General features: G+C 44.1%; 1 protein-coding gene across 1 annotated transcript; it reads right to left on the bottom strand.

Moving 5' to 3' along the window:
- Positions 1-2,814: 2,814 nt before the first annotated feature.
- On the bottom strand, positions 2,815-15,427 carry stambpl1 (STAM binding protein-like 1). The gene is made up of 12 exons (XM_047608223.1): positions 15,155-15,427; positions 12,850-12,983; positions 10,493-10,710; positions 10,305-10,383; positions 9,185-9,280; positions 7,411-7,626; positions 6,876-7,026; positions 6,554-6,678; positions 6,175-6,283; positions 3,701-3,848; positions 3,511-3,610; positions 2,815-2,999 (listed from the first exon to the last, which is right to left on the bottom strand). Exons 2-12 carry the CDS (start codon positions 12,958-12,960, stop codon positions 2,943-2,945), a joined length of 1,410 nt encoding a protein of 469 aa, XP_047464179.1. The 5' UTR covers positions 12,961-12,983; positions 15,155-15,427; the 3' UTR covers positions 2,815-2,942.
- Positions 15,428-15,806: the final 379 nt, after the last annotated feature.

Below are 15,806 nucleotides of genomic sequence, written 5' to 3'. Positions count from 1 at the left end.
CCTCGCCCCTTAAAGGGTTAACTAGACAACTAGAAGAGAGGAAGGAAAGTGACACAAAGGAGCAACAGTCTTCATCTGAAAACACAAATATTTCATTAGCATTAGCATTAACATTAGCATTAGCAGCTAGCTGTTGGTTCAAATAAAGGAACACAAATAAAGTTTAGTAAATATCTAAAGGATTTAAATTGAATATATATATTTTTTCTTTTTCTTGTAACTTGTGATACTGCATGTCTTGACCTTTGTGCATGGTTACCATGGTTACAGTTGTTGACCTCATGAGACTCTGCGTCCTCATGTGGGGACGTTAAGAATTAGGTTTTATTGCAGCTTCTTATTCTGCTTTGACCCATTGGTGGAGGCTGGCATCTGGTGGTAGCAAACTTTAAAACTTATTTATTTGTGCTTATTAATGTTTCTAGTTTGATATGAGGCACAAATTGAACAAATCAGCAATTTTGGTGATTAGCGAGTACTCATTTGAGGACATTGGGACTTAATTGTTTGCAATTCTGTCTTAGCTCAGACATGTTCAGGTATTAAAATAAACTGTTTTATGTTGTGTCCCATTTTCTTCTATTCTGTTCTTTCATTGTTGACTTGGTACTTACATAGATAACATATATAAATAATGAAATAATTCCAGTGTGCATATATGAGGTTGTTTTCAAAAACTTCCTGTTCAAAGATGATGTTTAGTTTTTATACGTCTCAGGTCCGACTGATCCCAAATAAATCGAAGACATTAAAGATGCAGAACAAATAAAAGCTCGGGTAAAAGGTTAATGAAAACATGATAACCTAACATTAGCATTAGCATTAGCACTAGCATTAGCATTAGCAGCTAGCTTCTGGTTTTCCTCAGTGGTTTCGGTAACTAGACGAAGTTTTAAAATAAAATGTTCAGAACAGACAGAACCAAAACTCGGGTCGGAGCAGCAGTTGGTGTTTTATTACCGAAAAAATAATAATAAATCAAGTCATTTTCAAAAAACAGCAATCAATAAAACTCTGCAAAAAAGAAAACACACACACACACACACGTAAACACCTGAACATTAAAAAAGGCCTCCATTCCTGACACATCTGGAGGTTTGTTAGAGACGTCTGTCTTTAAAAATCAACGAGTCATAGGAATAAAATTTAGAGAAAAATAGTTTGATTTGACAGAGTTCATGTACAGTACAGGCAGAGCCAGATGAGGGAGGCGACATCAGGAGAACTTTATTTAATTCATTAATTTGAATGTAATGTTCCTCACAGCTGAAACACAACGGAGAGAGAGAGAGAGAGAATATTAAAACTACCGACACCGAACGCACAAACACGACCTACAAAGAGACATCAAGACACCACGTCTTCTCGTCTGTAACAGAGCGTCAAGCTGCAGATTCACTATCTCTACATTTATTTCACAAAAAAAACAACCTAAGGCAGCTCAGTGGTTTGTTCCGTGTTTGTGGGGTTTGAATATTTGGTGGAAAAAAAGGAAAAATCCTGAGCCAGAAAACAGGACTAATGAAAAAGAAAATACACAACCTGGCCAAAAAAAAAAAAAACAAAGAAGAAGAAGAAGAAGAAGAAGAATAGTCTCCTCCTCCTGGATGTAACTGAGCTCATAGTCCAGCGCCTCCTGGTGGATCATCAGTTCATGGTGATTATCTTTCTGCTGCTATTCAACAAGTTATTCATGAGGAGCTTCTCATTTCTTCACCAACCATGTTAGTCTGGTGGAGGAGGAGATGTTAGTCTGGTGGAGGAGATGTTAGTCTGGTGGAGGAGATGTTAGTCTGGTGGAGGAGGAGATGTTAGTCTGGTGGAGGAGGAGATGTTAGTCTGGTGGTGGAGGAGATGTTAGTCTGGTGAGGAGATGTAGTCGGTGGAGAGATGTTAGTCGGGTGGAGGAGGAGATGTTAGTCTGGTGGAGGAGATGTTAGTCGTGGGTCAAATCATTGGCTGCATCAAGCAGAGGAAACATCAAGAAACTACTAAACTACTGGCTTAAGACCTTTATTCCAGACTGGAAGGATAGTGGAGAACCATGTTCTACCAGGAAGAAATAAATCCTGATTGATGGAGAAGGAAGGAAGGAAGGAAGGAAGGAAGGAAGGAGGGAAGGAAGGATGGAGGCTTTTTTTTTTGGCTTTTTTTTGGCCAGTTTATGTAAATTCTTCTTCTAACGTCTCTGTGCTGGTGGGTTGGAGTCAAACTGATGCAGCTCTCGGAATTATTAACAACGTAAGAGCCACAAACATGTTGAACACAAACCACAGATTTCTGAGACTCCTTTAATTATTTACTCCTTCATGTTTTGTTTTTTTGTTGTTCTTTTAAATACCTCCATGTGCTGCTTTCGTCTCTCAGATTTTACATATTGCTCTTTTATTAACGTCTCTTAATTGAGATAAATCTCTGCTGATGTCTCCGTGGGGCGTTCAGGAGCCAAGTAAAAACGTGGGAGCAGCATTAAGGAGCTAAAACGATGTCTAAAAGTGCACTTCTGCTTTACATATGTAAAATATCAGGATTATTTTTCGTCTTCAAGTTTCCTTTTTGAGCAGATTGCGTGAACTCGTCTTAGCTCGTCTGCCACAAACATTCACGTGTGACGTGGGTTTATTTCAGGAGAAGGCACTCTGTCACTTCAACTACCGACACTTCTTCACGTCCTTTGAACACAGCAAAACCAAACACCGCAGCGGAAACTTTAAAAGCCGCAAAGCAAAAGCAGAAAAATAGAGATCTGTGTGTGTGTGTGCAGCCAGCAGCCGAATCCAGAAGCAAACAAACAACTCCATCGAACAAAAAACATCAAATGTGTTAAAACACTTCATTCAAAAAAACAAACAAAAAAAAAAACACGCAGAGGCAGCGTCTTCACAGTTTCCTCTTCAGAGTAAAAGCCTGGCAGTAAACGGATGGACAGCGCCTCCTGTCTGTCACCTGAGGTCCAGCAGGCTGAGCTTTGAGTCCCTGACCACCACATGTTTACACACCTGAGAGGACGAGAAAGTTACACAATTTACACCTGAACATCACCTGCTGCCATTTCAGGACACAGATTTAAAGGGACAGTACGTCTGAATGTTCTCGGCCCCCGGTCCTGTCCTGTGGCTAGCCTAGCTTAGCATAAAACCTGTAAGTTCGAGGAAACTGTTAGCCTAGCTCAGCATAAAATCCGTAAAGGGAAATGCTTGCTTGCATAAACCTGTAGGAGGGAAACTGTTACATTGCTAGCTAACTTAAGTGGGAACTGTAGCATGCTAGTAAAACCTGTAAGTAGGGGGAAACATTAGCCTAGCTCTGTCAAAACATACAACAACCATGATGCTAGATCTGATTTTTAAGACACCTCTTGTAAAACTGATTGGACTACTTGAGTAAAGGAGTTGAATTATTTTACTTTTACCAGAGTATTTTTCTACGTTTGCTAAAATTAGCTGCAGCACCATTTCATTTCAAGTTTCCCCATAAAGACAGACAGAAGTTTCAGACAAAGGTTCTCACAGCGAAGAGAGGAGGCTCCTTGGAGTGAGGATGGAAACCTTTGAGTCTACATCCAGAAACCTCCGTCATCCCTGGACCGGTCAGCCTGAACACACCGGTGCTGAGACAGAGAGTCAGAGTTACACATAACCAGGGCTGAAAGGCCTCATGGGAAATGAAGTCTGCTGTGTGTCTGTGCGTTGGATCTTACTCGTTGTGTTTAGGAGCGCAGACGATGGCGACGGCCTCCGGCAGCATCAGCTGATAAGAGCAGTGAGTGTGGAGGTCGACGCTGGAGAGGAAGGCCGTCTGGGTGGGATGAGTCTGAACACACCAGAGGTCAGAGGTCACACACTGGACTACAACAACACCGACAGTCGCAGTAGATCAAGATTAAGCTCACAACAGATGCTGTTTGCTAACTCTGGCTAGCTCACTCTCTACTATCCAGTCAAAGGGCATGAATACGCTAACGTTAGCTACGGCCCTGGAGTCGTCAACTCAAAATCTGATTGATCAACACTTATTTTATGCTGCAGGGCCTGTAGAACTGATTCTGAAGGCCTCCGGCAGATTTCTCTGACCCTAGCAACAAATCGTGGCTGAAATGTGATTGGATAAGAGCTTTTATATGAAAATACATGTTTGAAAGCAGCGCAACCAGGGGAAAAGCTATGAAAAGACGGTATTATTTAATAGGCATTTATGGAAAATACAATTAAGTCTGCTTTAATGTATTTTGTTGAGGTTGTTATGGGTTGACTGCAAAAATTAACTGCCTCTCTGGGACTAATGAAGTATCTGAATCTGTAAGTCCAACATTCATAGGGACTAATTAGTGGTCGTCCCGAAACTCTACAAGTCCAATTGTCTTTTTTGAAACGCTTTTTGTAAATAACACCAACATCTGAATCTCTGCTGTGATTAACACCAACGTCGCTGCAGACTGAGACCTCGGTCCATCTGTTCCCATCCCTCCCTCGCGCTACTCATCTGTTGCTCGACCACAGGCACTTGTTGCCATGGGGACATTTGATCATGCAAATGAAGCAGAAGGAAAAATACAACACAGCCTCATTTTTCTGCGAGTGCGACCAGTGGGCGGGTGGTGGTGGTGGTGGTGCACGGTTTGTTTACGGGAGCTTTTGGGGACACCATGCCTGACGGCCTGCAGGGATTACGGGGACCTCGAGTCTTTACGAGCCCCCGAGGCCCATCACGATGTGGGGACGTAATCTCATCCTTCCTTATTTTACTTTTGATTATTATTTTCAGCAATTCTTTAGCGTACGGCACTAAAATGTAAAAGAAATCCACCCGGTGGTGAAACTCATCAGTAGTGATATATTCTCATGTATTTCTGATAAAACTTTGACCAATAATTTTATTATAATGGTCTCACTAAAATGATTTGGGAGCGTATAACTTTGTGACCATATAAGACAAAGTTTAAACGGGGTTTGAACCAGTGAAATTTAAGACCATTATAGGTTAAATTTGAGACATAAACAAAGTATGAAAAATAAGGAAAATCTGAGACCAAAACTTAATTTATTGTCATTCAACTATCAGCTCGGGACATCCCTGAGGTGGGCTCCACCAATGAGCAACAGAACTATAAAAGGTCAAAATTATGCTTGTTTTAAGGCCTTAAATTGGGAATTAATGGAGTCACCTGTAAAAGAATTTGTTATTGTTTCTTGGTTATATTCTTGTCTAGTTCTGCTCTACTGTGACAAGGAAACTTCGTACGTGGGATAAATAAACAACGTCTTATACGTTAATTAGGATAGCGACTGTTGGTCAGATTACCAAGAGAACTCAACGTTACCAGGACGTTTTATTTTATACCACATACAGAATTAATCTTATTTAATTATCTGTGTCACTGAATGTCACTACATGTGTCAGGGGAGGTCAAAGGTCAGGGCACAGGGAGTTGGTCATGTTCAGATTTTAGCTAAGTGCCACATGCTAGAAAGGAAAGAATCACTAATAAAAGTTAACTGAGCTCTTGAATTCTTTTGCTCTCCATCTTCTCCACTGCCTCTTGTTTCTCATCCATCTGAATGTGGTTAGCCTAGCTTAGCGTAAAACTTGGGAGTAGGGGGGGACTGTTAGCTTAGCTCTGTTAAAACACAACATTTCGTTAGCCTAATAGTATAATTGCCTAAATATTTGTTTTTACTTACTGTAACAATACCAATAAAAATATCGATGTGCTGCTAAAAATTGTGTTTTTCTCCTGTTTTCCAAACACTTTCAAATATCACTTAGGCCATCGGTGTTCAACAGGGGGTTCGTGACCCGCAGGCGGTCAGCGGAGGCACTGCAGGGGGGTCGCAAAATCTTTGGTTGATTAGACATTTTTTATATATATATATATATATATTGTCATTCCTGACTTAGGCAATTATGCTATTAGGCTAACGATGTTTTGTTTCAAAGAGAATTTATCTCAATCTGCATAAAACTGCAGAGAATAAAACCTTATTCTGAATTAATTCACAAGTTCATGTGTTCATCTACAATTTCACATAACTAGGACGACTCCATGTGGTGAAGATAATTTAAATATTTACATGAACTTTTCGGTTAGCATGTGTTTAGCATTAGATTAGCTTTAATCTAACATGCCCTATGTGTCTTAGCAGGTGTCGTACATGGATCCTAAACCAGTGTCACAGTTCTGTGGTCCTGAACTGACAGTCGCCACGTTCTCCATGTCGCAGAAATCCGGACCGGCTGATTGTTTCGGGATCACGACATGAGTAAGAACGAACTCATTGTGCGTCTGAGGGCGAGACACAATCACAGAATCAGTTGTTCATTTATTTAGCTGCCATCAGACATTCACAAAGAACAAAAGTTATTGTGTCCTTTTGTCCATTTTCTCAATCAAATCAGCCTTATTTTGCCATATTTGAACTCATAACTGGAGCAGTGGGCAGCCAGTGAACCACTAGTCCACCACCAGTCATATTTCCTGCATATTGTCCTCACAATAACCTAAAATAAACCTTTTTGGATTCGTAAGCATCCTGCAAACAGAAAGCCGTCTCACCAGTCGTCCACAGAGGACTCCACAGGTTTCTATTCCTCTGGCTGTGTTGGAGTCGGCCAACAAGAGGAAACGATACGTCAGATCTCTGGGAATGACCACCCGCCTGAGACCCTCGACCCTCTGACCTGCACAGAAGGATAGAAACACACTTTAAAGCGTGTGACGGTGTTTCCTTCAGGTAGATGTTTGGGGAACTCTGCATTTGAGTTGAACTTGGTTGGTGGAAAAGTGGACGCCATGACAGCTCCTCTAAAGCCAAAGCACGTGGAGCTCCCCCTGGTGGCTGGAGGCTGCTGTATAGCTCATTTCCTGTCTGTCGTACCGTGTACTCCAGCCAACGTGGCGGCCGGTTGGCTGACCGGAGCAGGCGGTCTGTTCCTGTTAGGATCCGCCCCCTGTGATCGTACGCTGGCTTTGATTGGCCGCTGAGACAAACAGGAGCCATCCGTGACCTCAGGCACTTTGGTGTCCGCCTGCAGGAGAAACACGGTACTGCAACAATACAGCTGATGCAACTACAAAAAACTTTTAGGAACATGGTTCATACAAAAAAACACAAAAAACAAAGTAGTTTCTTCAGTTCTAAGGGACTGGTGAGAAGTTTGAGGTTTAAATAGAAAACTCTGTCCTCTGTCCCAATGAATGGTCTAGACCCATTATCAGTCATTGGCTCCAGTCTCAAGGTGCGAATCAGGTTGAAACCTCTTAGGGACAGAAGTTCAGATTGTAAATTGATGTCAGATTACATCTCAGTCTCAGTCTACATCTACAGCCTTAGCTGTAGCGTTATTAGCTCCTGTAGCAACGTTAGAAGTAAACATGGAAGTAGTTATAGCGTAAAACACAGGTGTCACTACCTTTTGCTCCGCCTCCTCTCCTCTCCTATTGGCCAGCTCCTGACGCCTCAGCTGGTCCTCGAAGTATCGAAACTGCTCCGATTCAATCTGCATGCGGCGGAGGGCGGCGACGCGCTGCTTCTCCTCCTCCAGCAGGAGGAGCCGCCTCCTGTCCTCGTCCAATAGGGTGAGCCGCTGCAGGTGTTGGCCACACCCATCCACTACCACCGCCTGGCTCTGAGGAAACAGCAGGACCATTGAACCCGGGGCAAAGTGTAAAACTCGACTCTTTGACTTAGCAAACGTATGGAAGTGGTACGTTATTGGCCTGTCTGTCATCAACCAAGGCTCTGATTTACTAAAATAAATAAGATAGACTGCGCGTGTTGTTGGTGATCTACTAAGATTGCATATGTAATTGACAAGAGGTGCAAAAGTGCTGCAGGCTGCTTTTCACCAGAGAGAGAACGGGACAAAATGAAATTTGAAGTCAAGGAATTGGAGGCAAATAAATATATTTTGGAGTTACAGCAAAGAAACATTAATATAACTAGGAGAAAGGAAATATGTGAGGCTGAAATGAAGTTAGGAAATTAAGAAAAGATGACAAGACGTTAGAAGAAGGAAGCAAATAATAACAGGTCATTGCTGGACAAGAGACACGTCTCAGTTATTTGTGCTTCTGTCATTCGTCCTCCTCACAAAAATACAAGCAGCCATTTACGTCACTGCTGGGCCAGTTAAGACTAAATATAGACGCAAAAAAACAGTCACAGCTCTGATAAATCACCCTGTGTGCGCTAAATCATCTATTTCCCCAATATTTTGTGCGTTTTGTCAGAAACGTCCGTATCTAATATTCATTAAGCCAAACCCAGATACACATCTTCATCTATTTACTGGTGCAGTTCCACTCCTGACCAGAGAATAACATTGTGCTACATTGATGGCAGGGTGGCGCTGTTGAGCTCCCGCCAGCTCAAATCATGTGAGCTGAAGAAGAAAAGCATCTAGGAAGTGTTAGCAAGTGTTAGGGAGGCAATTAAAAGAAAACGTTGGGAAAATTGTGTTTTTACCGAGGTCTATTCCACCGCGACGTGTGTGATTAATGTTTTGTCCCGTTTTACTTCGTCCAGTCATGTTTTTGAACACAAATGTGAACCACAATAACCAGTGTCATTCATTTTTTTTGTAATTATTTTGTGATAGTGTTCATTTTGCACATGCATGCTGTATATATACCCACATTTAACTTAGCAAAACTAACATTTTCTCCCCCCAGATTCACGTTTTGCCCGTCTGATAGACCCCCCCCCCCCCCCCCCCCCCCACTGCCCCTTAGTGGATCAGCTTCGTCAGACGTTTGTGCGTTTTATGACGTTTGCATGTGTTTTTCTACATGCAAACCTTCAGTGAATCAGACCCAAAGTGTCAAATGCCACAATGACGATGAACAGACGCTGGACTGAGTCTAACATCGACCCCCGGTTTATATTATGAATCTGCATCACACAGAGAAACACCGAGCATGTGACTGGTGTTTAGATCCATAAAGAAGGAGGCGTTAGCGTCCACTGAATGCTAACTTTAATAAAGTCACATGTACTCACCATGTCCGGCCCATTCCACTGGATAATCCCCATTTATTTACACATATATTTATATGACTGAGCTCCTGTATGAGAGGCCGGATCTGTATCAACGTTAAACGCGTGGTTTAATCTGATTAAGGGCTAAACCTCCCGCTGCCAATCAAACACACAAGGTGACACGTGATTGGACGACGCCCTCTGACCTGGGCTCTGAGGTACTCGCTGTGTTCCCTGCTGTATTTCTCCTGCAGACGCTTCTTCAGCTCGTCTTTACGAGGAAACGCCACTTCCTGAAGTTTCTGCCGAGAGACGAGAGAGTCAGAGTCAGGACGAGGTGGACGTCCCCTCACTGTCCTCAGACTATTTATTAGGACGTCTTTATTTATTAGTACGTCTCAGCAGACACGAGACACAAGACGTGTTTATTTATCCTTCCTTCCTTCCTTACTTCCTTCCTTCCTCCCTTCCTTCGCTTTCCTTCTCCCTACCTTCCTTATTTCCTTTCCTCTCTTTCCTTCCTTCCTTACTCACTTCCTTTATTGTCTTTCCTTGCTTCCTTCCTTTCTTCCTTCCTTCCTTCCTTCCTTCCTTCCTTCCTTCCTTCCTTCCTTCCTTCCTTCCTTCGCTTTCCTCCTTCCTTCCTTCCTTACTCACTTCCTTCATTGTCTTTCCTTGCTTGCTTGCTTCCTTCCTTCCCTTTCCTTCTTCCCTCTCCTTCCTTCCTTCCTTCCCTTTCCTTCTTCCCTCTCCTTCCTTCTCCTTCTTCCCTCTCCTTCCTTCCTTCCTTCCTTCCTTCCTTCCTTCTTCCCTCTCCTTCCTTCCTTTCCTTCCTTCCTTTCCTTCCTTCCTTTCCTTCCTTCCTTCCTTCCTTCCTTCCTTCCTTCCCTTTCCTTCCTTCCTTTCCTCTTCCTTCCTTCCTTTCCTCTCCTTCCTTCCTTCCTTCCTTCCTTCCTTCCTTCCCTTTCCTTCTTCCCTCTCCTTCCTTCCTTCCTTCCCTTTCCTTCTTCCCTCTCCTTCCTTCCTTCCTTCCTTCCTTTCCTTCTTCCCTCTCCTTCCTTCCTTCCTTCTCCTCTTCCCTTCCTCTTCCTTCCTTCCTTCCTTCCCTTCCCTTCCTCTTCCTCTCTTCCTTCCTTCCTTCCTTTCCTTCTTCCTTCCTTCCTTCCTTCCTTCCTTCCTTCCTTCTTCCCTCTCCATCAATGATGAGCAGATGCAGCAGAACAGAACCAAACCAGGACATTAGCGCCCCCATGTGTCCTGGAGGGACTCGGGGCCCCAGACAAGAGTCTCCTGTGAGGGAAGGAGCTGAGGACGGGCTCCATTTACCTTCATGATGAGCTGTTTCTCTGGGACGGTTGAACTCTGCTGGTAGTCTCTGTGTCCGGGCAGCTTCTCTACGAACAGACTGGGACAAACAACCAGCAGTTACAAAAACCTCCGTCCCATCCCGTCCCGTCCCATCCCGTCCTGTCCCGTCCTGTCCCGTCCCACGTCACCGTGTGTTTGTCTCTCACGTGATGAACTTGGTGTAGAGGACGTAGGCGTTCTCCAGGCTGCCCTCCTCCAGGTAGACCGCCGCCATGCGCTCCATCTCCACCCCGGAGCGGAAGTAGCGTCTGGGCGCGATGTCCTGGTTGATCTCTACGCTGCATCCCATCTTCCCCAGAGCACGGACGCGTTCGGCCGCCGTCAGAGACACGTCGGTGTAGTCGGGTTCAGCCGCCAGCTTCTTCTACACAACAACAACAACAACAACAACAACAGCTGGACTTATTCTGCAGAACCCTCAGAGAACAGCATCAAGGCCTCAACTCAGTCCAGAAATAATCTAGAAGGAAACACTCAGTGCGTTTACATGCAGAGCTTAATGGAGCTATGTTCAAAATTTAAAACCTATTACGTGATATAATAAACTACAGTCCTTCATGTGTCAGACCGGCATTTAAACAACAACCAGACGGATAATAGAACATTTTTTAATGTCGTACATAATGTTCACGTTAATTCTGGTGCAGGTAAGATCCGCGCTGTGCGATTGATCTCCATCAATCAGGATTTATTTCTTCCTGGTAGAACATGGTTCTCCACTGTCCTTCCAGTCTGGAATAAAGGTCTTAACCCAGTAGTTTAGTAGTTTCTACATGTTTCCTCTGCTTGATGCAGCCAATGATTTGACCCTTCTCCTCCAGACTAACATCTCCTCCACCAGACTAACATCTCCTCCACCAGACTAACATCTCCTCCACCAGACTAACATCTCCTCCTCCAGACTAACATCTCCTCCAGACTAACATCTCCTCCTCCACCAGACTAACATCTTCTCCTCCTCCAGACTAACATCTCCTCCATCAGACTAACATCTCCTCCTCCACCAGACTAACATCTCCTCCTCCACCAGACTAACATCTCCTCCTCCACCAGACTAACATCTTCTCCACCAGACTAACATCTCCTCCACCAGACTAACATCTCCTCCTCCTCCAGACTAACATCTCCTCCCAACTAACATCTCCTCCACCAGACTAACATCTCCTCCACCACCAGACTAACATCTCCTCCATCAGACTAACATCTCCTCCACCAGACTAACATCTTCTCCACCAGACTAACATCTTCTCCACCAGACTAACATCTCCTCCCAACTAACATCTTCTCCACCAGACTAACATCTCCTCCTCCACCAGACTAACATCTCCTCCCAACTAACATCTTCTCCACCAGACTAACATCTCCTCCTCCAGACTAACATCTCCTCCTCCACCAGACTAACATCTCCTCCTCCAGACTAACATCTTCTCCTCCACCAGACTAACATCTCCTCCTCCAGACTAACATCTCCTCCTCCAGACTAACATCTCCTCCACCAGACTAACATCTCCTCCTCCAGACTAACATCTCCTCCACCAGACTAACATCTTCTCCATGTGTCTTTACACATGGTTGGTGAAGAAATGAGAAGCTCCTCATAAATAACTTGTTGAATAGCAGCAGAAAGATAATCACCATGAACTGATGATCCACCAGGAGGCGCTGGACTATGAGCTCAGTTACATCCAGGAGGAGGAGACTAGTTCGTGTTTGTCCAGGTTGTGTGTAACTGATAAAATATGTCGATATTTGTATTCTAGACCGGCTCATCCTTTCTTTTTCTACATTAGCTCCTCAGTTAGCTCTGGTAAACTTCAGTGGAAACTCGGTGGAAGCGGCCGCGTAGCATCTGTAACCTTGGCGACCACGCACAAAGAAAATGTGTGGTCTTAACCTCAAAATAAACTTTGATGGATGACAAGACGTCTCCAGACAGAGAGCTCTGTCCAACATTACCCATGATGCACTGCTAATAACACAGAACTTAAAGTTTTATTTCTAGACGGGCGGAGTCTAAGGTCAGTAACGTGTTCAAGGTGTTAAAAACATCTCACGGCCGAGTCCAACTCTGTTTCCAGGCAGAAAAAGAAACTCAGATTTACCATCGCTACCCGGAGCCTGAATGCAGCGTTTGTCACTCGGCTCATTTACATGAGGAGACCCTCGACTGTTTGGCCGTGTAGGAGGATAAGAGACCCTCTGTCCCCCCGGGAGGAAAAGAGACGCTGCGTGAAGAGATGGAATAAATCCACCTTAAACACGGAGGAAACGCGCCGCTTCTATTTATTCTCCCCATGAAAAGCACCTGTTAACATTTATTATTATTACTAGGATTAGTGTCGCTGCTCCTCACATATTAGCGTCACACGTAGAGATGTGCACTTATTACAATGATGATAGTTTGACCCAAAGTCTTTATCCTAAAGTTTTCACGTAATGTCCCCACAACATAAGAAAAACAGGTAAAACACACACACATAATAATAACACACTGAGGACTCACCAGGGTGTTTAAGCTGAAGCTTTGTTCCATGGTGTGTGTTTTTGTGTGTGTGTGTGTGTGTGTGTGCGTGTGTGTGTGTGTCACTGGTCGGCCCGCGGCCAGCTCGCCCATCTGCCACCTCCCATGATGCTTCACTGCAGGGGGGGGGGAGAAAAAACAAAAACAACACGAGCCTTTAGTTCTGGTGGAATGTTCCTTTAACTGTGAGTTTGTTTTAGTTCATCATCATCATCATCGTCATCGTCAGCTCCATCAGGCCTTCAGCTCGGTTACCGCGGCAACTGGTAACTAACAATCTGAGTGAGTCATTCGCTCTGACAACGAGGAGAAGAAGAAGAACTAGAAGAAGAAAGAATTAGAAGAAGAAGAAGAAGAAGAGGAAGAAGAGAAGAGGAAGAAGAGGAAGATGAGTTCCCACTCCTCACGTCTAAACAAAGAGACAAAGTGTGAATGAAAAAAAAACAAAAAGAAAAACGCAGCTCTGATTCACACACGGGCCTGGATGCTGTCACCATGGCAACGGGTGAACATCCAGGCTGCAGACCAGGAGGAGGAGGAGAAGGAGGAGAGGGAGGTGGAGGAGAAGAAGAAGACGAAGGAGGAGGAGGTGGAGGAGTGGAAGAGCAGGAGCAGAGACGCAGGGAAGTTTGTGGAATCTAAAGACAAATTAAAGCATCGTTGCATCTTCTCAGAATAAGTCAGAGCTGGAGTCGCTTTGATAAAATGAGACGCCTCCTCGTGTCCTCCTGGAGGAGCACAACTCAAACCGAAACTTTCAGCTGTTAGTTCTAACAAACACGTTACCACAGGTTTCACATCCTGTAACGGTTAAATCACATTAAAGGAGTTATATCAGAGAGGGGAGGGGGGGAGAGGAGGAGGAGGGGGGGGGGGGGGAGGGGGGAGGGGGGGAGGGAGGGGAGGGGAGGAGGAGGAGGAGGAGGGAGGATGAGGAGGAGGAGGGAGGATGAGGAGGAGGAGGAGGAGAGGAGAGGAGGGAGGGGGAGGAGGAGGAGGAGGGAGGAGGGGAGAGGAGAGAGGGAGGGAGGAGGAGGAGGAGGAGGAGGAGGAGAAGGAGGGGGGGAGGAGGAGGGGGGGGAGGAGGAGGAGGACGAAGAGGAGGAGGAGGTGGAGGAGGAGGAGGGGGAGGAGGAGGATGAAGAGCAGGAGGAGGAGGGGGAGGAGGGGGAGGAGGAGGAGGAGAAGGAGGGGGAGGACGAAGAGGAGGACGAAGAGGGAGGGCGAGGAGGAGGAGGGGGAGGACGAGGGGGAGGGGGAGGAGGAGGAGGAGGAGGAGCAGGAGGAGGAGGAGGAGGAGGAGGAGGAGGAGGAGGCCATGTGGCCTGGAGGTGGCGCTGTGTCTGTGTCTGTGTCCAGTTGTTCTCCGGTTGTTTTAATGAGTGAAACGTGTTCGACCACATTCTCGTTGATTCTTGTTGAACCTGCTTCACTGAATAAAAGGAAAAACACCTGAGCTCACGTCTCCGTCTGAAACTAAACCTCAGGCCTCAGGAAAATTAAATTAGAATTTAAATCTTAACTTTAATAAAATGACAAATCACTACTTAAAGTAACAAAATACAGCTTTTTTTTACGAATATATTAGTAGATGTACACGTTTATTAACCAATTAACAAAATTATTAATTAATTAATTAATTAATAGTTGCAATAAACCAAAAAAAAAAAAAAAACTTTAAGAAATATATTCCTTAAATTTAACAAATTAAATGCGGCAGAATGAAAAGGAAATTCTGTAATTTTTGTATAAGAGCTGCTGTTAAAACATTTAACTTATTAAATTATTAATTAAATTAATAATTATTAAATTATACAACTGATTAATTAAGATTAGGAACTTATATATATATTTATATACACATACATACATACACATCCAGTACTTTTTATTTTATTTTATTTTATTTTATTTTATTTTATTTACCTACACTTTTTTAGTCCTTTACTATTTCTCTTCCTCTCTTGTCAGCTGTCGACAAATAAAGATTTTTAATCTTAATCTTAATTCTGATGTTTGCTGATGGATCCCGATGTTAAACTGGAAGTTTGCTTGTTATAAATTATTACATTTTCCACTGTCGTACTTTTTTACTCCTGGCCACAGGTACAGAGGTATTTCCCTGAGTGTTGTGCTATGCAGGGTTAATGTGCACTAACCCTCATCTTATCTTATCAGTCAATGAATGAATTACTCAGCTGACTGAATAAACTGTTCATTTATCCGTGAATAAAGGGTTAAAACATTTGCTCTAAATAACAAAAAGACAAAGTGAGCGCAGATTTACCGGCTCGCTGTCAGATCTCTGTCCGCCTCCTGTCGCCATCCCGCGGACACATGTGGAGCCCAGAGGCGGCGCTGGATCCGGACTGGACCGGGACTCGGAGTCGAGATCTCCGTGGACCGGTTCCACGCTGAGTGGAGGAGGAAGAGGAGGAGGAAGAGGAGGAGGAGGAGGAGGAGGAAGGAGGAGGAAGGAGAAGAAGAAGCGGTGGAAACGTCGCGGATCTAAACACCGACTCACGGCGGAGATGGTGGTGCCGAAGATCGTCTCTGCACGAGGATGACTCACTCCCACCTTCCGGTTTCAGAGCGGCGGGTGTGGCCTCCTCTTTGCGCATGCGCTCCAGCGAGACACACCTGGACAGATGTTTCACTCTGACACATATTTCAAACACCAAACTAAGAAGCGATTAGAATTATAGAAAAATACATATTTATTGATATAAATGATATAAACATATGTTCAATTAGGTTTTAAATGTAGTTTCTTGTATTTAGTTTAGTTTATTTCACACTATTTACATCACATATATTCATTTTATACAAAGATTCCTTAAAACATGTGAAATGGGGGGAACCACAAGGAAGCCATTTAAAGCGTTTAATAGGACAGACATATAATAATAGGATGATCTATAATAATAGAAGGACTCTAG

This window comes from Mugil cephalus, chromosome 16, assembly GCF_022458985.1.
Source record: "Mugil cephalus isolate CIBA_MC_2020 chromosome 16, CIBA_Mcephalus_1.1, whole genome shotgun sequence".
Taxonomy (NCBI): Eukaryota; Metazoa; Chordata; class Actinopteri; order Mugiliformes; family Mugilidae; genus Mugil; species Mugil cephalus.
This window is presented reverse-complemented; position numbering and strand designations above follow the sequence as displayed.